This window comes from Pantherophis guttatus, chromosome 2 (genome assembly GCF_059756535.1).
Source record: "Pantherophis guttatus breed Tessera chromosome 2, ASM5975653v1, whole genome shotgun sequence".
In the NCBI taxonomy this organism is placed as follows: Eukaryota; Metazoa; Chordata; class Lepidosauria; order Squamata; family Colubridae; genus Pantherophis; species Pantherophis guttatus.
The window spans coordinates 50802950-50827482 of NC_142064.1; the positions used below are offsets into that span (position 1 = coordinate 50802950).

The window sequence follows — 24533 nt, forward strand, 5'->3', positions numbered from 1 at the left end:
TGAAAAGCTTGATGTATAGTATTCAGTATGCATTTCTAAGCATTTACATGATTAAGCTGCAGCAAGCCATCCTCCACAGTGGCAGTAGAACCTTCAAATTTCAGATTTGTATTTCCTTGTTACAAGTCTCACCTTATTTTAAAAAGTGCTTTGAACCATACCTTATGGGAAAACAGCTGAATGGCATGTCAGTTAAAATAGGTTAAGAATTGTAAGTAAAATATGGAATGTATAATGTAGTTCACAGTACAATTCTGAAGATTTCTTAACTACAGTAGAAAGAAAAAAAGTGAATCAAATAAATTACATCCATGTACCAGAAGTAGGTATTCTTCAAATTAGCAATTTCTAATAAGAATTATTGCTAATCCAAAAACAAAACCCAGAATGATTTGAGATAATTAGACTATCCTAAGTACAATGATAAAATACTAGTACAAAAAATGCTAAATCATGCAATAAGAAATTTTAAAATGGGAATGAGTAATCTTTTCAGTAATCTTGTGGTTTACAATTTGTGAAGAAAAAAGGAACCAGAGATCAATTCCCCTCACTTTTTACTATATTCTCCATGAAAAATCTTGCTTATAAATATCTGATTTACTTAGATAATGGAATTGGTGCAGTTTTGCCTAAATATCATAGCATTTGTTGTAAAACAGATGTACTATGTTGAAAAATGTCAAGCAGAAAAAAGGCAAGAAAACTGAAGCCAAATGAAGCCTAATGTGAATAAGTTGCAGAGCAATACCCTGGGTATTACATGAAGCTGGGGAGAATCATGGGTGAAGGATATCACAGTCAACATTTGTCATGATCAGAAGGCCATTTTCCTCTATTGGATGAAAAAGATGGAATTAATCAATGCTAGCTTCAGGGGATGTTTTTCTTCCCTATCCTTTCCTTCCCAAACCTGTCATAGAGATCAGCTCAGATACTCATGAGGCAAGTGTTTAGAAGACTGCATGGTACAGGAACAAGGGATAGGACATTGTGCATTTTTTAAAACTCCACTTTTGGAAAGGGCAATCTGGAATGTTCTGTCTATGCCAAATTCAAATGCACAGGGTTTATTTTCAATAATGGTTGAAAAGAAATACATGGTTCTTATTTTGGACAACTCCAAGTTGGGATAATTTAATGTTTCTAAGTAATCCTAATAAAACAATGCAGGTTAGGTCTAGCTAACTTGGTTCATTTGAAAATATGGTTAGGTGCTGATCTTCACTATAAAAGAGAAGAGTAAGAAAAATTTCAGTTTGATTGAAAAAGGTATTAAATTGCCTACAAAGATTAAATGTGAAAGAACACTCAAAAGACTAAGAAGAGATTGATAGGACTATTGGTCTTATTGTAGTCTTTCCAAGAATTAGTACAAGGAGAAAGCATTCTAAAAGGAAGGCACCACAGCACGGCATCTGCCATGATGGAGGATTATCCTTAAAAGATTAATGTCCAATGACATCTATACAGCAGACTAAAGAAAAAAGAATTATTGCTGGGCTTATGCTATATCACAAAAGAAAAATAGAATAGAAAGATATTTCAATTTAAAAAGGCTTTAAAATTTAAGGGACATAATATGCATTCTCTTCTAATTGATATGGTTTACTGAGCTACATGGACAGTATTAGCATCATAACTGATCCCTCTGGAAATTAATGTTCCCAAAACATTTTTGGAAGTACATTTACATTCATTTACTCAGGCACATTCCTTAACATTTTATGCTGGTTTCAATCTGAAAATAAAAAAAGTAAAATGAGCAATGTGGAATATTGTTATTTTGGAACTAAATAGCTGCATTGTAGTTAGTTTTGTGGATCTTGCCCCATATACACCATTCTAGAATATTTTGCAACACCCATGTAATTTATATACGGAGTGCAAAGGATTAAATATTGTCCAGCAATATACTCCATCGTCTCTTTTATAAATGCCTAACTGCTACAAATTAAGAACAACCTCTTATTTGTGACGGATAGCAGCAGTGAAATAGCTTGTCTTTAGATAATAGATCAGTGTTTCCCAAACTGATGAATTCTGGGAGATGAAGTCCACATATCTTAGAATTGCCATATTTGAGAAATACTGCACTAGATGGTTAGTCTCAGAATTACCATGGATTCTATTCCCATGAGTGACTGATATGGCAAACTGCAGGTTTACCAAACCATGCAACAGGGTAATTCTGGGGCATTTTCAGTGGGCACATCCTAAAAATGGCACTACAGTATCAGACAGAAAAATAGTTATAGTGTCAAAGAAGTTTTTCCAGTTGGTTTGACATAAAATTCTTCCATTGCCCATATTCTTACTGCTATTTAATGAGAAGCAAAAAGCTAGAACTAATTTAGTCTTCAAAAGCCCAATTTAAAATCACCTTTCCACTACATCTTCCTTTTGATTTGAATTACAACAGCTATTTAGCAACTTACACCATCACTACAATAACTATATATGTGCAGTACTTATTGTGATTTTCCATCACTTGAAAAAGCAAGTAAAATCTAATTGTACGCTTGATCTGTTGTGCACCTAGAGGCTGGCATCAGATACCTGCTTTACATTGTAAGGGGGAATGCAGAATGACCGACAATGGGAAAAGAAAATGGGAAAAGAAATGCTATTATCCAAATGATAGCTATGAGTGCATTGGTGTTCCAGCATTACTTCATTGTTATGGTAGACTCCAAAGAGAGCGTTCAACAATTAAGAGAAGAGGATTATACTTTACTCATACAAATTCGAAATTTATAAGAGAATCTGTAATAATATCAGTAAAACTATTACATTGGAAATGTGATAAACTGATACATTTACCATCAGGCACTGAGTATGCTCAATTATACAAAAACATTAGTTTGGGGGCTCCTGCCCATGGCTGTGTATTGTTGAAGTTGCAATCTCACTATGAGGTATTGATCTCCAACATTGCCTGGTTTGTATCAATTCACAACTGTGTTTACTATCTCAATGAGTCTTGTAAAAAGTCATTTTTGTAATGGCACATTGATTTAAAGAAAACTAATCTCTCTTAAAGGGATGTTTCATTGGTATGGGGTCTTGAGTTCTCCTCTTCCAGCAAAGCAATTCTTTGTTTGAGCATCCTAACTTGAGTCTCATGTCTTTCCACCATTGCCATCATCTGGGATTCCAGTTTCTTCAGCTTGTTTTGGTGCTTCTTCTTTGCTTTCTCATAGGCAGCCACAAGGTTACTATGGAAACACATAGAAAACATAGGTCAAGGTAGACATATCTACACATCCATTCTGATTGGCAGCATCTTAAATGGTTATTGACTTGCTGACATACTGGGCGGGATCCCCACACCAATTTTTCAATCCCAGCTGGCAACACAGCTCTGCTCTGAATCTTAAATCCAACACTCTGCTAATACATTGACAGTCATGTATATTCCATATAGTGATTCATAGCAAGTGTAACAAAAAACATGTGAATTTAGCTCAGTATACAGTATGTTGCCATTGACTGGAGGAACTCATTACCTGTTTGCTCTTTTCAAGTCATTAACAAACTCTGCAGATTGCTGATGCCGAATTTCGCTGCTCTTAGTTAGTCTTTCTAAGGCACTCACCAACTCTTGCACTCTGCCTTTCAGTTTCTTTTCTCTGGAAAGTACAAAGCAAATGATGTACTCAGGGCAAATAAGTTGAACAAAATATTATTTATCATCTGCAATCTGAGCGACATGGATTATTCTGACAGCATGAAACCCACAGCAATACTGGTGGTGTTTATATGTTAATTAACTTGTTGACTGAGGTTTGAGTTGCATAAAGGGGTGACAGCATGGACCATTTTCCTGTGATGCAGATCTCAATACTATTATATAACAACAATAATATTGTTGCAAGTGACTATGCTGCTGGAGGGTTGCCCATACTGAGTCCAAATGATATTCACAAGCGGGACTCTTAATGAGTCACTCCAAGGCTGTTTCAGTATGGAAGATGCTATTGCTATTACATACTATTACCAATTTATTAACACAATTGCTTTTCTATTAACTGGTAAAATTGGCTGTAAAAGTATGCCCTTATCTTAGGAAAATTAATAAGATTTATGTGGCTAGCCATGTATGTAGCACAACCCTGGACAGCTTATAAACAATACATGTAAAAGCCAGCATCCCCAAAGCAATACAACCATCACATCCAACAAACAACCTTTCTTGGCCCAGACCACACAACATCACAAAGGCTTGTGGAAAACGCCAGATCTACAAGGCTTTTCAGAAGACTAGCGGGGAGGCATCTGCTGAATATCAGAAGGGGGGATCCAAATATATTTTGTATTTATATCACACTTTTTTATTCAAGAGCTCAAAATGGTGGATATGCTGCTGTCTCTTCCTATTCTTCCCAACAGACCTGCAAGGCAAGTTGGGCTGGGAGAGAATGACTTGCCTAAAGGCAATGAGTGGGCTACTGAGATAAAGGTGGCATTGGTCTAAGATGCCAGTCCTGCATCTTAACCTGTACATCACACTGGCTCTCAATGCCTTCTACTATGGCTTTTGTTGTACAGCAATTCCAAGATGGCCAACCCATATTCTTATGAAACTAAGCAAGTCAGACTTGACAAGTATGTACCTAGTTTTCTATCTCTAGCTAAGAGGCGCTTCACAAAGTGTGGGAGGGCAAGCAGGCCCCTCTTTAAAGCAACTACATTTTTAGTTTGACTTCCATACAAACCTGAAAGATGATATGGTTGCTTGACAGAGAAGTATTTTGCCTGTCTTCTGTCACACACTAATCATTGTATCTGAATCATCAACAGGCACAGTACAAATACCAGCATGGAGTCAGTTTTGGAGAGTTCTTATAGTTCAAGATGTATACAAAACCTTTTACTATAAATACCTCTTGTGAAAGATGAAAATTGCCATTAGGATTAACAATACTGTCCAGTTTCTATGAAAATGCCAAAAAATATAACTTCTTTGTCAAAATGAAATAAAAGCTTGGTCCTAAACTTATTAAAAGATAGCATTCAAATTACTTTCTTATTGTAATTATCTTTTTTTCTTTAAAAACTTTGATTTGTAACGATGAATGGCTACAAGAAGATAGCAGAGCAACAATACTGAAAAAAAGTCTATGAACCCCCATCACTATCAAAGAGCCAGTACAATTTACTGTTTGTACAACATTATCTGTTAACTTTTCATTTACAACTGCAGCCTTAATCTGGCCTCCGGGTGGCACTGTCTACAATGCCAAAACCAAGCCCTTTCTAGTTGAGCAACCAATATTTTAAAGGAATGCTTCTTCAACAATATTGTCATCACTAATCAACCTGTAAAGCAAGTTTGCTAAGGAGGTGAACCTCTATTAATGAAATTAGAGAGAACGAGGCAGACTAAAAAACACTCTATCTTATCTGAGTCAGAGACTGATCTAATTTAACTGAAGGGCAGGGTTTAATCCATGGCTTAATAGCACATATGGCAGATTTGGAAGAATAGCAGGAGAGCTACTTCTAAGGAGTAGCTTCTGCACGTATTACTAAAGGATACAATGCTTTCAAGAATTCAATAAGGAGGCTGAAGGATCCTGTGCTTGCGTTGGATTGAAACCAAATACAGCTATCAATGGAATCTGGTACTTTGCTTCATTCGGCATCCAGATCATGCCAAGAGCTTTTATGACTATTCAAGCCAACATAAATATAACTCTTCTCCATAACTCCTGGCTGAACACATGGAGGTCAGAAAAAGTACAGAGTAGAGCTGTACTAGCTGTTTGTTCAAATCAGTATCTGAAGAGATTATCTATATCCACACTGAACAGAGAAATTGCACTAAACTGAAACAGGTCCATTTGAGCTCAGAATCATCACCAGTGGGCAGGATCTCTCTAGGGTCACAGACATATTTGCCACCAGTTCCTCAAAATGCTAGAAATTAAAGGTGTCTGGAAATAATCTGGCCAGGATCCCCTTCCAAGCCCTGCTCTGACAAGTAGCAGTTAACAAAAACGATGAAAGGAATTTAAAAAGTAATACTAATATTAATGGGAATTTGCATGTAACTATAAGGAGCATCATTTCCATTAATGACATCCTTTTTTATATTACTTGGGAATCAATCTACAGTCCAAAAACAATATAAATATTCAATTTTATATTTTATAAATTCTTCATGCGTACCCTATAATTGTTCTTAGGAAAGGAATGCCGGATTATTTCAATTTTTGACCTATCTTTCTACATAATGCTTTTTATCTTTTTATACTTAATTACATTTTTTATTAATTTACTGCTACTCAAATTTAGTTCTCCTTATCCTTTGCTAATGAGTAGAGACTTCTGTTAATGTTTTACAAGTGGAATCAAAGTTTTCATGTTATAAAAAAAATCATATGCTGTTTAATTTGTGAAAGGCACCAAAATATTTTTATGATGGAAAAGTGATATACACAGGTAGTCCTTGTTCAGCAATCATAATTGAAGCCCACAATTCATTTGTTAAGCAATTGCTAACTGAACATGACTGTGCATGTGATTTTACTTCAACTTTCCTTTGCTTTACTGAGCTGTATAGGTCACAAAAATGATGTTTTCTGTCATTTATTTTTCATCACCATATTAATTGCACAGTCACTGTATGAGGCAGTTGTTAAAGATGAACTACCGGTAAACTGACATCAGAATTCATCAGTAAGTAACTTCCTTCCTTTCAATGGAGAATTAAAAGCTACTCAACATACTTTTTATTTACAAATTAGCTTGTAGTTGAAAAAAAGAAATTTGTGAGGTAGCCTTAAATTTCATCCCTTGATTTCAGCTTTTTATTGTGGCCAATCATCAATCTAATATTAACAAAAGCCCTTGAGTCCCCCCCCCCCAACTCTCCTTCCCCATCTTTGCCTTTTTGGCACCCTGCATAGCATTTCCACAGATGAAGAAGCCTGAGGACTATGCTACTACTGCCAGCTGACCTTCTTCATCGTCTTTGCCTTCCTCCCCCGCCCCCCCAACCCAACCCTAGCCTGGTCTGGGAGATGCAATCTATCCTATGGCCAAAGCCCTGCAAAGCTCTCCTGCCCAAGTCTTGGCCAGTTCAGCCAAACTGCCACAGGGACCCTGAGCAGTGGCAGTGCTTCCTTCCCCTGGGCAGATCCATCCCATGGGGCTGCTTTGGGGGCAGGAACTCTCAAAGCACGAGTCCACAGAATACCCCGGAACCAGAGAGAGAATGGAACTGCAGCTGTGGTCACTCCAAAAGTGTTTCCACATATCCAGTTACCACTTGCTTCTGCCTTGCCTCCATGGTGCAAAGACCGGAGAGCTGCTTTAAAGCAGCAGTGAGCCTTCGCGGAAAGACTCGCAGGTTGGTGTTGGCTCTTTGCAAAGGTAAGCAAAACCAGGATAAGCAGAAGCTTCTGTGGGTGGAAATTTGCAGTAGAACTTTTGAACCTGGGTGCCAAGTAGCCCTTCCAAGAATATTCCAGTAGATTCTTTGACCTTCTCCATCTATCTTAACCGTTGGCTTCTTCTCCTACTTTCTATAACCTTGCCAAACCTTTTCATGCATGGAAGGCAGGTTAGCATGATCCCTGGCTGGCAGCAGGGTGAGATTGCTGAAGTAGGGCAACATTATTTTCAAATTTGATTCAGGATTTCAATTGCTTTAGTTTTTCTGTACAAGAACATGCTAGTTAAATAGAATCTTTCAGCATTCTGAGATCTGACCTGCAGAACTAAAATTGAGAACTATTGTACTGTATATCTGGTTGCTAAATTCTTTAATTGTAGTATTGAGTAGCTTTTTAAAATGAAACATACTGTCTCATACACAACTGTGTGTAACATGGATAGAGAGGTCCCTTAGTCTTATCTGTTTCAAAGGTTTTTAATCCATTCCTTCTCTCATGCATTTTTAATAGAATCCTAGAAATATGATACAATAACCCTTTTCCCTTCCTAAAAAAATGGTCTCTGTTAGATCATTTTACTCTCCATTCTGCCTATGTATTATTGTTCCCTATAGGATATTTTGCTCATTCCTCTTCCCTGTGGAGTAACTGCTCTTCTGTGCTCCTGACCTGTTAGTGAATTTATAAAGCCCAATATATAAAAAAGAAACACCAAAGCCTGCATCTCTCATCTAAGACTGTGGAAGAAAGCCTACTTGTTCTCAAGAAACAATGTTATATTTAACACTCATGCCAAAATAATCTTATTTTTAGTACATACTATTATTTTAGGATAGGCAAGAGGTACTATCAATTATTTTACAAAGCACCTATTCTCAAATTTGGGGATGTTGTGATCTGGTATAGATGGTTTGGAGGTGCAGAATCTTATAATTTAATGTCTAAATACTTCCCATGAGAGAAGCTGTGTAACAATACTATTTAGATAAGCGCAAACACACTGCAGCAACCCTGAACATCAGAAAAGGAAACAGACGATCCATAGACCATTTTTTGACACAATGGATACATACATTAGGATAAGTTAGAATATGTATATTGCTATAACTATGTTTTCTTTGCTTGCAAGGAAAGCAGGTCTTGGTCACAAAAAGAGTTAGATTTCTAACAGTCTTCCCTAATTCCTGAACAGGCTGCATGGCCCTCCATTGCAAGTACCAAAGACACTGCAATAGACTGGGGACTGTTCAAAGTGCCACTGAATTAGACTTCACTCAGCCCTTCCAAGAATATTCCAGTAGATTCTTTGATCTTCTCCATCTATCTTAACCGTTGGTTTCTTCTCCTACTTTCTATAACCTTGCCAAGCATAGTAGGTTGTTTTTTTTTAAAAAGAAAAACTATTATCTATCATATTAAGGGTTCCATTGCTAAACAAGCAAAACAAGGGAAGAATCAGTTTTGGTCTAAATGGTTGGTTCTTCTTGCAGACCATGGTACTAAGGAGTCAGTAAGTTTACTGACTGATATTATGTCTGTCTTCTTATTAATCCAAGAGTTTTACTTTCTATTTTTATTTCCATAAGGCTAACAATGGTGTTATATACATATTCAAGCTCTTAACATCTCAGCCTATTTTGATTCCAGCTGACATCTCTTCTAATCCTACCACTTCTTTTATTATTTTCAACCTAAACCAATATTATACAGAAAGTATAGAAGGGGCTCAAGACCATTCATCAACAGAATAGGAACAAATTTGATGTGATAGCAGAAGTCGGCAAAAAAACAAAAAACAAACCTGATTTAAAATATGAAGCCTACAGAGAAAAAAATCCAGGAAAAACATCCCCAAAATTTCTCTATGGGAGAGGCAGCTTGAAATGCTTCCGATAGTTCCCATTCTAAGCTCCTCCCTCCAGATCAGGGGTCTCCAACCTTGGCAACTTTAAGACTTGTGGACTTCAACTCCCAAAGCTGGCTGAGGAATTCTGGGAGTTGAAGTCCACAAGTCTTAAAGTTGCCAAGGTTGGAGACCCCTGCTTCAAATTGCATGCCCAGAAAGGATCTGGATCAGTTCTTCCCTACCTAAACTTAACTGACAGGCAGAGGAGTCTCCTTCCTGTAAAGAGACAATAATTGAATAAGGTAGCTGCTAAACAAGGACTACCTGTAGTGACAATGCAGCTGTCACAATACAGGAGTTACAAGGCATACCAATATTAGTATGAGCATATCGGCAACTACTTTCTCACCCTTCTAGCTGCAACAGACAAAGTTATCAACATGACAGTTAAAAGCATCAAACTGCTGGCAAGTAGTTCCTTTATGCTCTTAAGGGTAATAAAATGGTTGACTGGATTGCCTGCTATAATGCACAGCGTAGTAAGATAATTAAATTGTTTCGCTCTGGCCAGAATTAGAAAGCAATTTAGGAGAACTGTCAAGATTTGCATGATAGGAAATACTGCTGATATTCTCTTTTTTCATTTAGTTATTTCCAGTATTACTGTTAATATAAAACTTGGCAGCTTATTCTTATGGGGAATCTAAACTAACAGAGATAATTCAGGAATGCCATTTCTAAATTTGCCATGTCTCCCTCATGATTTTTTTTTTTTTTTTTATTGAAAAGGTTTTCAAATACAAATTTTTCCCCCTTTTTCCCCCCCCTCCCCCCCTCCCTAACCCCCCCTCCCCACCCTTCCCCCCCTGTGACTTCTTCGTAACAAAAAAAAACCCTAATTCATAACAGATTACTTACTCCCTCCTCAAAATACTGACCTTTACTTACTAAAAGTATTATAAATCCCCCTTTATCCATACATTTCAGAAAAGAAGAAGAGAAAAAAAAAACAAAAAAAAACAAACACATTATACTATAACTATTATAAAATAACTTCTAATTTAGCATAATAGTGTTTTATATCTATGCATTATTGCAACAATTCAAAACCACCTTCCACTTTAAAACTATACAATAAGTCCTACTTTAATAACATTTCAAAGCGGGCTCCCCATAAAATCTAATTTAACATTTATTCCACTCTATCCATTTCCTCCACTCCCCTAAATGTATCACTTAAAAATCCCTTTTCTTAAACTAATCAGTCTGTAGCTAGCTTATTCACCCACTGTCTTACAAATTTACCATACACAACAATTCTTGATATCTTTAATTCACTGCCCACACTACTTAAAAATATATATATATATATATTCCATTATATCTAAATAAAAAAAGAAAAGACAATAACTTTAAATTTATAGTCCATATAATATCTTCTTGAAGTCTTTCCACTGGATTGTTAAAACCAACATCCATAATAGGGTGACATAGCTTGCGGATGCAACAGTTTATTCAAGATCTCCAATCATATCTGCCCCCATCAGTAGTAAACATCTTCTTATATATATAAAAGTAAAAACAACCACCCGAGTGACATTATAATTGTATTCCATATAATAATAATTGTGGGTTTCATCAGGATTATTAATTTCCATCATCGTATTGGGTAACAACCCGATCTTCTGCGTGTCCCAATGTGATTCTCTTGCCTTATAATTCAAGATAATTATAATATATTTATCAACACAAAAAGAAGTTTCAAAGTAGATAATTCAAAACCATCAATTTGAGGCTCTTTCCATGTCCCAAAATTACGGCAATGCAGAGATCTGCCACTATCCTCAGGATGATATTGACCAATATGTCGCCTCCTCTATGTTTTCACATAATCATTCATATTTTAAAATCACTGGCTTCACTGTTGCTTGGGTTAGAAATTTCTATTTTTGTACAACCTATTTCTTTTTTTGTTTGCGCTTCAGTATTACAGGTCCAGCTCACATTTTCTTTGAGTAATCTGTCAAATTCGCAGGCTTGCTTTTGACGCCTGGCTCTGCATTAGCAGAGGTCTCCCAAAGCCCGGAGCAGCGGCTGGGGATATGGGGCATCTCATCCGCTCCATCCCAAAAGTAAAAGAAAAACTTTTGGGACTCTGCAGAGAGTTCTACCCACCCCTGCCGGCTCTATCTCCGTTTCCTCATGGGAACGGAGTTTTTTCGAGCCGCCGTTCCGTTGTGAAGGCGGCTCTGACAGGCAGTGGAAGCTGACGATCCCAAAGGAACGTCTGGCGGCGGCCAGCAGCAAACAGGAAGTCCTCTTGATTTTTGATTAGCATAGTCACCTACTTTGTCCTCTAGAGTTTTCATGTACGTTGTGAGAATTAACAGCAATAATTAATCTGCTGGTTTATAGATATTGTGAAAACCTGAGGGACATGCAGATGAGCATTTCAGAATATGAAATGAGAAAATGGATACTTCAAAAACGACATAATTGCAGAACAGTGAGAACATCTGAGTAATTTAAAGGCCGCTATAAACTCACAGATTTATTAGCACCTTTCTGTTCGGAAAAGGAGTGGGGGAAAGAACACATCTCACTTACCGTCTGAGGGCATTTGCCAATTCTGTAGTCAGCTCACTTTCATTGTAAGATTTGAGCTCAGTTAGTGTTAATGATGCTGATGTGCCATCTGTGCACTCCTGCAAATTAAACCAAGACAAGGTAAGGATTACCTTGCATAAATCCAGGCACATTTTAAAGTTTATAGTAATCATAAAAACATATCTTTATCATCAGGCTATCAGTCATTCGGCTTCATTTTAACCTTTCTCAAGGACATAGTCTTTCCAAATAAAAACAGCATAATATGTAACAAAAAAACATGTAATAGTAAAAGATACAAACAGCTTTCAAAATACCTATCCACAAATACCATTAAAACTTAAAAGACAACACAAATGGATTTAAATCCTCTTAAATATAGTATGCACGAAATCCTCTTTGTACTATAGGGAAGGAATATCACAGAATAGGGACTAGCAGAGAAAAGCTCCTATTGTTAGTACTCAGTTTTATGCACCTTGGAAGTACATCAGTAAGCAAACTTGCAATGTTAAAAATATACATAGCTACATATGGATATAGGTAGTTCCCCATACTAAAAAACAAAGATACAATTTTAAATTGATCCATAATGAATTAGCAACCATTGCAGCAAAAGGATTGATGCAACATTACCTACAGTTTTCAAGGACAAAAATTCTCCCCACTTCAAGCATTTGATAATTGCTTTGGAACAAATTTGAATAAGCCTAATCTCTTACTATCCAAATATATACAGGGAATCCTCAACTTATATCCACAACTGAGCCCAACATTTCCATTGCTAAGCAAGATAATTGTTAAGTGAGTTGTGCCCCATTTTAAGACCTTTCTTATATGACAGTTGTTAATCAGATCATTGATGTTATTAAGTGAATCATATGATTGTAAAGCAAATCTGGCTTTCCCATTGACGCTGCTTGTTGGAAGCCAGTTGGGAAGGTTACAAATGGTGATCATATGATCCCAGGACAGTGCAACTGTCACAAATACATGCCAGTTGCCAAGTGCCCAAATTTTGAATCATGTGACCATGGGGTTGCTGCAATGGTTGTAAGTGTCGGTCCCTTTTTTCAATGTTGTTGTAACTTCGAACAATCACTAAAAGAATGATTGTAAGTCAATGACAGTAACTCACCTTACTTGACTTGTCTTTGCTGCTGCTACTAGTTGAGCTGAGAGATCTCATTCTCTGTTCTTTTTGCTCTTCTACTTCTGACTTTAGGTGCTCAATGTGGACCAAATATGCTTGTTCCTGAGCTTCTCGACTGCTCAGCTTCAACTCGAGAGCTTTCTTCTCTTTTTCTAGCAAGTACAGCTGTGCTTTCAGTTCTGCCATTTCTTCCTGTTGGGGGAGACAGCAGAATATCAATGTAGTAGGTCAGATCAACAGAATTATCTGCATAACTAGCGTGCAGTATTCTATATCTGATAAAATGAGGTATTCTTAATCTTAGATACAAAACATATGTCTATTTTGTGTTCTATAGTTCACTACTGTTCTGGGTTGAATTGTTGTTTAAAAATAAATTGATTTTACATAAAAACATTGCAGCTATATATTAAAGTCAAGATACCAAGATTGCCTTGCCTGATACATCATTACATAAAATACCTTCATTGCCATGAGTTCCTGCATAAGTACAGCGTTTTCTAGATCCAATCTTTGGCTGTCTCCACGAGGCTTGACATCATAACTGAGGGGGTCAATATGGATGCTTTCCAGCTCTAGCATGGTTAATTTAATAGCTGCTCTATCATTTTTTAGTTGTTGAATGTAGTCCTTCAATCTCTGCTCATCTTCCTTTGTGAACTCTGTATCACAGCTGCTTGCTGTTGAACTAGTAGTACTTAGAAAAAAAGGGAAAACACATTTAGGAAAGATATTTCTAAATAGTCCTTGTGTGCATAAAAATAAAAGAAATAAAAACATATCTCAGTGTACTGCAAATATTGATAAATTGCTTTTTCAGTAAAACAGTGCTAAGAGCCAATGAATAACTTAATTGATGGATAAGACCTATCTTGGTTTAAGATTTTTGGAAAGATTTTTAAATTAGATTACACAAAAGTGGACTTGATAGAATATTTGCCAAAAGAGAAGCCAAGCAGCTTATCACTTTATCATCTTTAACTACATGCTATAATCAGTATGACCTATACTCCGATGTGATCTAAAGACAGAAATATTTGGTTTTCACATTTTATAATTGTAATTTATTATTTTATTTGTATCCTGCCTTTAGCTACATAAGCCCACTGTCAATTTTTATGCAATATTATCTCAAATTAGAACACACAGACAATCTGATCCTGATTGTACATGCTATGATTTCAAATAAATGTTTATAAGTTCCAGAATTTCTAGATAACTAAGTTTTACTCAGTTATTTGCAATTCTAGTCATCCAAGAAAAAAGATTTATAGAGATTAATTTTGAGTCTTCTATTCATTCCTTAACATTCATTGTTGAACATAATTATACTGCCACCAAAAAGAGACAGAAACAATTCCACATTTTCTACAACCTATGAAACTATGTTGTCTCCTGAGGACCTGTAATCAGCTGATGGGTAAGAGTTAAGTCATCCATTAGCTCTGCCTGTCTGGAATGCTGGATGATCTCAGTTATCAGCAAGGGAATAAATCATTTTCTGCACTGGGCTGCAATATTTTTCCATCCATTTTAGACAAAGAGAAGGAAGGTAGACATACCACATGAATAGTTTCTGTAGCCATACTTAACATGGCTTTATAATTAAGCCTCCTTTTTATTCTATTAAACTCAAAACTGTCTTTATATTTTAAAGAAGTTATCAAATAAAGAGCTTGCCAGTCTTCTAAAGATTTCCAAGCATGTTTATCCTAGAAGTTACAGAAAATATTGGCAAAGTACACAGATCTCCCTGAGCTATTCTTTTCATGTAGCAGCATTTCACCAGCGAGCCCCTTAACTCTTCTAGGTAGCAATAAGAAGGCTGTGAAGCAGCAGCTTACAAGTCACGTTATTTATTTATTTTTAAATTCCCTTTGCCTTCATTGATAATTGAGAAAGGTGTAAATATGCAAATCAATGGAGATTCTCAGCCATCCAAATCATGGTTGTCCCAAGGTGTTTTTCAAAAGGCAACTGGATTTTCTTTGTTTTTCCTTGAAGATGTTTCACTCCTCATCCAAGAAGCTTTTTCAAGGTTCTTTAGTGTCTATTCAGTGCCTTTTGAAAAGCACCTTTGGGTATAAATACGCAGTTTTATGCAAAATTTTAGGATCCTATATATTTCAATCAGTCTTGAGGTGAATACAAGCTGACACAACTACAGTACAAAGTTAACATCAACTTTCTACGTTCACTGTTTATACACTGTTTTACAGAATCAAAGTAAGAAAACTATGATTATGGCATACAGAAATTCAGACCTTTCTGTCAATACTTTTTAACATCTTTAAATAGAAATAATGTCAACTAAATGCAAAGGTATGTGTATTCAATTCAGTGGTGGGACTTGAATAACTTAACAACTGGTTCTCTGGCTGGGTAGGCGTGGCCAGTTGGTCATGTGACTGGGTGGGTACGTCACTCATGCCTCCTGGCCACTCGCCTCAAAGGCAGAGGTAGAATTCAGCCGGTTGGGGTTAATTCCATCACTGGCTGGCCCCGCTCCGTCTGTTTTTTAGCCATTTTCAGGCTGTTTTCAGCCCAAAAAACGAGCAGGGCCGGGGCCAGCCAGTGGTGGGATTTGCCGGTTCGCCAAACTGCGCAGAATCTTAACTACCAATTCGCCCAAACCAGGGCGAACCGGCAGAAGCCCACCTCTGATTCAATTCTCAGTAGAGTGTTTGAACCCCATTGAATAATAACTGGCTCAGAAAGTAACTTAAATGTACCAATTGGTCAGGAGTATTCACAGTTTTGCCTACAACTGTACTTTCTCTTTACAAATACATAAACTTTACAAATATATAGGCAAATATAACACCTCAAAAGTCTATGAAACTTTTAATTCACTAAGAGAGAGAAGAGAGAAATCAAAAGAATCAGAGGAGCCCCTTGCCCAATTAATATCTACATTAACTACAACATCTGAAAACTTCTGGTATGGTTTCTTTCCATTTTGAGATACTATAGTAAAAATCCAAGTTATATTTAAAATACATTTTAAAAAGACCTCCTTCCTCTATCAACACCTGGGAAAAATGGAAAATTCTAGCTCTGCCCAATGATATGCTTTCAACCATACTGGAGTCCACTGGATGGAATTGGGTGGTTAATAAATTTATATTAATAATAATAATACTACACTATATTGTATGATATGCTATAACCCTCAGCTCTCCAGAAAAGAAAATAGCTGAGGATAGATCTTTACTAAAAACAGATCATCCATTTCAGATCACCAAAGAAACGATCCACAAAAGAAAGAAATCAACTAAAGTGTAGGCAATTCACTGAGAATTCTGCTTTTAGCTTATAGTAGATGAATTATTATCTGCAATGCTAGAAACCTTCCTTTAGAAATACCCAACTATTAGCCACTGATAATTATCATATACGTAGTCATTAAATTCCATTTATCAAAGTAGCACATTTTTAAAGAATAAATTTGCATATACAAACTACATAATCATCAATTCTGAGATATCTTGTAATGCTTGTGCAGATCAGATGTGGTATAAAACTTACGACGGTAACTGAACTTTTAAATTTCAGTTTAATGAACTACTAGGAAAGTAAACCTATTGTATTATGTGTTAATGTTGGTGTTTTAACTTGTAAGCCACTCAGAATCACTTATATAGTGAGATGGATGGGACATTAATTTGATCAATCAACCAATTTAGGCCCTAGACCCGTGATGGCGAACCTATGGCATGCGTGCCACAGGTGGACAGGGAGCCATATCTGTGGGCACCCGAGCATTGCCCTAGCTCAGCTCAAGCGTGCATGTATGCGCTGGCCAGCGGATTTTTGAGCCTTCTGGGCCCACCAGAAGATGGGAAACAGGCCATTTCCAGCCTCCGGAGGGCCTCCGGGGGGCGGGGAAGGTCATTTTTACCCTTCCCAGGCTCCAAGAAAGCCTCTGGGGCCTGGGGAGAGCAAAAAATGGGCCCACCATGCCATCGCGTGCCAAAAGCGGGGGGAGCACATGGGGTCATGCACGCATGCGTGGGGGGAGGGGTGCATTGAATTATGTGTCTGGGCATGCACGCACATGCCCCCCCCGCGCTCCACCCACTTTTGGCACACAACGGCAAAAAGGTTAGCTATCGCTGCCCTAGACCATGCATGTGTGCCTATTACAAATGCAGCCTGGATACTTCTCTCATAATGTTCTGAATTCTGGTTTTATATTGTTATATCTGTGTTTAAATCCCGTAGTTGAGTTTTAATCCCAGGAGCAGAACTGGGGGTGGGAGGAACTTGATTCAATCATTATCTGTTGAGATATTAATTTCAGCTTCTCTGCAGCAGAAAACAGCGGTGCCTAGACAAGAGCCCTTGTGGTGTCTTCCTATTCCATGCATTTTTTAATCCATATATACAGTATAGAAAATACTGTAATATTACTAAATGTATTTCATACTGGAAGAAAGTGACTGCCCTCTTATGCAGTAAAGTACATCAGGGTGCTCCTACGTTCGTTTCTTTCCAGAATAGACTTCAGATCAAAGCTTAAATTTGTCTTTTTTTCTTAAGTCAGGCAATATAAGTGCAAACACATTCTCCAATAACTTCAGTGATTTTGGATTGTGCCACTTTAAATATTTCCTATTAATGATTCTTAATCTGCATATATTGTCTCTGTTCTAGTCACTGCAATTCAATTGGCTTCCCTTCAAGTGGTAAAGTTTACAGATTTTATCTATAGAACACCTATAGGCTGCTCTAACTCATTTCAAATTCAAACCTAATTCAAATTAGGTTAATTCAATAAATGTAGCTTGAAATTGCCTAAGATTAGCATACACAGCAAGTGTTTTCCATCTCTTAAATAGTCAGAAATATAGCAAGCTTCTAAATACATCATTGTGCTCCTAATCTAATATATCATAGTGCATATATCAGAGCTAAACAATTTCTGTTCAGCCTTTAAAAATCAATACAAGGTTGCATTTATATCCTAACTATCAGCAAAGGCTAGATTCAGATTTTTATTCTGCTCTGAACTCCATAGATTCCTTAACTGAGTCAAATAATGAAGAAGAAAGTATATTTACAGCAGATGTTTTCAACATGTTTTATAAATATAAATTCTAAATATGGCTTTAATCGATTCAAACCCACATTTTAAATTTGGATTAGTCTATTAACTAATTATACATATTGCTTATTTCCATACTTGTTAAGGCAGCCTCATGCTTTTATGGGAGAGACGTAATGGAGACAACTCTAAATTTAAAAATAAGTTTAATAAGACATAAGAGGCTGAACGGATCCATATTTGTAAAACAAATGTAAAAAAACATTGGCTATAGTTGCAAAAAAACACAGTGAAGCAAAACTATATTTTGATTATATGACTCCATATTCTAGAGCAGTGATGACTAACCTTTTTGCCGTTGTGTGCCAAAAGTGGGGAGAGTGCTGGGGGGGTTGCCCACGCATGTTCCCACACCCATAATTCAATGTACCCCGCCCCCTGTGCATACGACAACCCCGCGCTCCCCCCGCTTTTGGCACGTGATGGCATGGTGGGCCAGATAGGCCCGTTTTTCATCTTCCCCAGGCTTCAGAGGCTTTCTAGGAGCCTGAGGAGGGTGAAAACGGCCTTCCCCACCCCTTGGAAGGCCTCAGCCCATTTCCCGACTTCCGGTTGGCCCAGAAGGCCCAAAAATGGAGCTGAGCTAGGGCAACACTCGCATGCCCAGAGATATGGCTCCACATGCCACCTGTGGCATGCGTGCCATAGGTTCGCCATCATGGTTCTAGAGCATAAATATGCTTTGGGATATGAATATATTATGTTCCTTAAATTAATAAGCTTTGCCATATTTCTAATCTAATGTTGACCAAATAGGAGTGACTAGTAAATATGAATTTTGGAAGTGATATCATTCTGCCCTTAAATTTCATAAGAGAGCAGATCGTTGTGGGTAAGTATGGGTTAGAAGAAAATAATTACAATTCTTGTGAATGGTCATGTATTTATGAGGGTATATTTTAGGATATCTAACTATTTGAGTACACCAATATACAGTGGTAATGCTGTATCAAAATGAGTTTGCAATTGCAGAAAGTTTCAGAAGTTATTTTGCTGATGGCTCTTTTAGGTTCTTCTACACTACCTAAATGCCATCTCATGTACTTGTAAACAATGTATACATTCACTTTCTAGCTATTTATTCTGCAGCAGTTCAAGGTGTTTAAATGGGGATTTCTCTTCACTTTATTCACACAACAAACGTGTAAGATTGTTCAACTGAGAAAGAATGACTTGTCCTCCACAAAATGCTGAAGTGTAGAATCAACTTGAATTATGTGAGTGGCACAAAAGTATTAGAAGACCACTCTTCTAATAAATTCAATAAAATATATCTCAGGCCTGAAGAATGCAGGGCCTTGCATGCAGAAGACTGGCTTCCACTTTATGAAATGAAATAAATCAATTCTTTTTTAGCAGAAGGATTAGGTTGTAATTAGTATTCTAATATTATATATCTAGCAATAGCCAAGGGATGGTTGTAATAATCTCTAGGAAGAAATATTTCAAACAGATTAAATAGAATATGAATGAGATAATATGGATTAGAATCCATATTTATCTGACAAAGTAACCTCTAGTCCCTGAAAGTTTATGCTACAAATAGACTTTAATGCCCTGATACTATTGTGTTTACATATCAAGTAACCCTAACTCTTTCCCTCTAGTGTCTTATTTTTCCTCCAAGTTCAATCAATTGTGTGTCTTAGAAACATGCTTTGAGGCTGGGCTTTTGTCTTTAAAACAATTATTACTTCTTATCCACCAGAGATGTATTTCTATTTTCACAAAGGAATAGGCAGTCTGACTGGGAGGCTGCAAATTGAAATTCTAGCTATTAATTTTATTTACCGCCTAGTAAGAACAGCCTGCGTGCTGCTTTTTCCCATTTTATTGCAAATGCTCCCTTTTATCGCCTTTAACCTCCTTGTCCCCAGTGGTTGCCTGAGCATTTGTTCCCAGTAATGTGCTTGGCAATCTGACATTCAGCAGCTCATTTTTGATGCCAAAGTTAAGCCCAGGTCAACACTTCAATTACAAACCCCGTTTTAAGGGGTCTCAAACAGCAGAAGAAATTATTCACATTGACATGAAAAGTCTTTTCCAAGGAGAAAGGCTCCCCCATTTCCTTCACAGAGTTTGCAAAAGAATTATACCGAACATTCGGAGTATCATTGTACGCTGTTTATCATACAGAATCTATGAGTTTCAATCTTTTATACAGTTCTGTGGTTGCACAGTTCAACCCCTATAATTGTACTGTGTTTTAGGAAGAGATCATCCAGAAGAAACTATGGATGTTGCCAAAGCATTTCCAAGGAAGGTGCATAGATGTAATAGCTAAATAAAATGGTGATTAAATCCTCTTACATATCCAAGCTCACCAATCCATATGGCAATAAAATGTTCTCTAGGTACAGAGGATAAGCAAATACGTTATATTTGTATATTCAATTCTAAATGTCAAACTGACCCCATATATTGCATTACATTTTTTAACATCAAGTGAAATTACATCGAATGACTTCATTTATGTAGTTAACAAGGAACTTGGAGAAATCAGATTCTTACTCCTTGAAGTTCTGCAAAGACTTCATATAATACCATTGTATTAGTAATATATACTTTAAGTTTCAGTGGGAAGAAATTGAAAAATAAAGAAGTAGCAGAGAAATTATCAAACTAAAGGATATTGTTTATGAAATAGATTAGATTTCAAATACAATAAATCTCCAAAAATATATATTTAAAACAACCTACTAAAAACTGGAACAGAATCCAGTAACAGATTGAGATCACCCTGTAATAATTTATTAGGAACACCAATATTATTGAACAGGTTGTAGGAGGATGGCTAGCTAATGCAAAAAACCATCCAAAATAGCCTCTAATTCATTCAGAAAATCAAATGATTGGAGATTAACCATGCCAAAGTGCCATAATTACCTGGTATGACTGTTGGAAGAAAGGCTCTCCCAGGGCTGTACACTACAGCCAGTAACTGCATAGGCTCCCCCACAGCTTCCGTCCAATTTCATCAACAAGGCTTTGGCTGCGTTCTCAGCTGTCTTCCTACAGTCATGGGCTCTTTTAAGCATCTGGGTGATGCTTTCATCCCCCGTTTGATCCCCTGTTCACAAACAAATGATCAGAACAACATAATACTGGAGCAGTTCAGAAGCATTAATGTGAGTCGATGTGCTTTTAAGCAAACTTCTATGTTCCCATGAGGACATTAGCATGTAATGGACTTCAAAAATAATTGGGCTTAGAAAGAGGTGAAATTGGCAGTGGTACAAGGAGGAACTCTCCACACAGTTTACACAGAGTGAGTCTTTCATCCTCTGTTCTTGCTCCTCATGTGACATCTTTGTAGGAACAATGAGATCTGAAGAAAAACTAAAGCTGTATCACGAATTGAATGGGATTCTATAAGAACCGAATCACAGCCATAAAGGCTCCCTATCTCTATCCAGACTCTCCTAATTTTTTTCTACCACCTGAAATAGAACAATATCTATTCATACAATTGTTTCATAGCTTCCAATACCTCATGTTCTGCTGTTTTGGTTAATAATTTTATTGTTTTTATTCTATGTATTAAAAAGTTTATACTATGTTCTAAAAGGATGTCACTGTACAATTTAAAATAAAATAATATCTATGGATTTAATTGGAGAAATAGTGACAGACACTTTTTATTTCAAAAGCCTGGTATTTCATGTGAAGTGTACATTTTATATAACCTATTTATTAAATGGTACAAATATGAATATGAAAAACCTGAAGCTGAATGTTTAGATGTTGCAACAAGACAACAATTTGAAGCATACTTCCAAATCCACTAAGAAGGGTTTACAGGAAAGAAAGATGAAAGGTTTTGAAACAGCTTTTACAGACCCCATACCGACAATAAATTCCAATGAGTGCTTTTGGTAGTGTGGAGAGCCCTAATCCCTGCTTTATCATCCCATATGGCTCTAGATCAGGGCATCTCCAAACTTGGCAACTTTAAAACTTGTGGACCTCAACTGATTAATTGTTCTGACTGTCAGGAAATTTCTCCTTAGTTGTAGATTAGGTTTTTCCTTGATTAGAAGCAGGTTACTTTTGTTCAGTCCTGATTTTCTATGAGTCAGGAATAATGTTTTCTATTTGGACATGTTATAGTTTGTATAGTTTTTATTACAAAAATCACAAAAGCTATAATTTTTATTTCTTTTCAGCAGCTTTCGTCAAAACTATTTTGCATTTTATAAGAAATAAGAATACAATTAACTTTGGCTTCTTAAAGCTATTGTTCTAAATATATTTTAAAATAAATAAATATGTTGTTTTCTAAAGAAACTTGTTTCTAATTTAGAAGAAAAGATTCATACTGGAACTCTCCACAGTGACTGTGAATAATTAATTCCAATATGTTAAAACAAAGGACAGAAATTTGTCTTGTTACACTGAACTCAGATGATCATTTGATCTTTAAAAACTTCCATATAACATGTTGTTGACTGTGGAGATGCTAAGGTAATGAATGAAATCTTTCCATTCTCTGAAATATTCCAGTAGATTTCTAATTTTGAGAAACAAACTGGATGAAAAATAGCATTTTAAAATTACTAATCACGTAGATAAAATATTTAACCTCCTCAGTCAATTGTTGATGTGATTGTTTATGGATTTCCATCTTATAACCCTATATCAAGATGAGCTATTGTTCAAAGCACTTTTTCTTCCATTCTGTATTTAGCTTCAAATTGAATCATTTGTTATAACTGTACTTGGTTGTTGTAACAAGCACACAGGTAGCCATGAGATAATTCATTATTGTAATGTTCCCTTTAAGGGTGATGTATAGCAAATAAAGTACAAATTGGATTATTAGAGGGAAAGTGATTCAATGAAGACTTACCGACAGATCCAACACCTGCAGCTCTGAATTGTCCAAGAATGAGAGACTGTTCACTTTCAGCCAACGCTAGCAACAGCTCATAGGCTTCAATGCACTGTTCACTGAGGAGAAAAAAAGACTGAATCAGTGCACGTATATTTGGTGGGGAAAATTAATCTACTTAAACCTCCACTCTGTTGAGTGGGAAACTAGCAAGTATGGTGATCATTGGTGATCTCTATGTTCCTAAATAACAGCTTGAATAATTCACATAAATAACATGAGAACATAATGATTCATATAAATAACATAAGCAGAACTGCATGAATAAAATCCATAGTAAACTTTTGATTGTAGAATAGAAGCCTTTAACTCTGGATATTATGAAATTATAGAACAACTTTCTTAGGTTTCATTAGAGGTTTAAGACAGACACAATTTTTTTTCTAGAACTCATCATCACACCAATTCTAAAAACCTACTTTTAATATAGAACTAAGTAGTTTAGATGAAACCAAACTTTTCCCCTCCATATGTCCTACAGCATATCAAGCATCCCAGAGCAAAATATGGGACAGTTGAATTGGATGAATAAGCATTAGAGGGGCAGAAACTTTTTCTTTGAAGCATTTTAAAAAAATATTTTTTATTTATATATAAATATTTTGAAGCATTTCTTTTATTATGTCTTGTTGTGGCTTGAACAAGGAATAGCCTGAATAATTGATAAAGAACTTCCCTGAAGACATTTTCAGTGCCAAAAATATTTTGGATTTCTAGCATGAATAATAACAAACACGGATTATTTTTATTAGCAGGTCGATAAACATTTATGTATTTCACTAAATTGTTCTTAAAAATAATATTTAAATACTTTGTTAAGCCTTGATGTGGAAATAAGTTGGAGTTTTAAGGTATAAGCATGAACCAAAGAAGTGCTAAATACAAATATATGTCACTTTCCTTTAGTAGCCATATTGTCATATGAACTGACAATCCATCAAACCAAAGATACAAATTTGAAATAGAGAAATTCCCAACTGTGAGAGCTATTAAACAGTGGAATAACTTGCCCTATGGAGCTGAAACTGACAGTTTTCAAACCAAGGTTGGTAGCTATTTGTCTGGTATGATCTGAAAATTCCTGCCCTGGGATGGGGCTTGGACTAGAAAATGTCCAAGCTCCCTTCCAAGCCTATCATATGAAGTCTATAGACTTGAAATGGAAAATGACCTACTACTGGTTATCTCTGTAAATTCACTTGCTAAGTAGAAAATATTAACAGTAATGCCAGCAGGCAAGAACTTAAGTTAAATAAAGAGAAAACACAATACTTTGGCGCAGTCCTTAAACTTTTTATAGTACAAGTAGTCCTCGACTTACAACCATTTGTTGTTGTTCAAAACAACAACAGCACTGAAAAAAGGGACTTATCATTGCTTTTCATAGTTACGACCATTGCAGCATCCCATAATCCCATAATCAAAATTCAGATGCTTGGCAACTGGCATGTATTTATGACGGTTGCACTGTCCCAGGATCATGTGATTACCATTTGTAACATTCCCAGCCAGCTTCCGACAACCAA

At 36.4% G+C, this 24533-nt stretch overlaps 1 protein-coding gene across 3 annotated transcripts in view; it reads right to left on the reverse strand.

Moving 5' to 3' along the window:
* Nucleotides 1–2732: 2732 nt before the first annotated feature.
* MCC (MCC regulator of Wnt signaling pathway) overlaps nt 2733–24533 on the reverse strand; it is a 186165-nt gene continuing 164364 nt past the window's right edge. For all 3 annotated transcript variants that reach the window (XM_034432775.3, XM_034432777.3, XM_087885988.1), the window contains 7 exons: nt 22966–23066; nt 21003–21186; nt 13472–13706; nt 12995–13201; nt 11857–11954; nt 3510–3632; nt 2733–3218 (listed from right to left, as the gene is read on the reverse strand). In XM_034432775.3, the coding sequence (XP_034288666.1) occupies nt 3038–3218; nt 3510–3632; nt 11857–11954; nt 12995–13201; nt 13472–13706; nt 21003–21186; nt 22966–23066 (1129 nt within the window). In that variant the 3' untranslated portion in view covers nt 2733–3037. The remainder of the gene's footprint in view (nt 3219–3509; nt 3633–11856; nt 11955–12994; nt 13202–13471; nt 13707–21002; nt 21187–22965; nt 23067–24533) is intronic.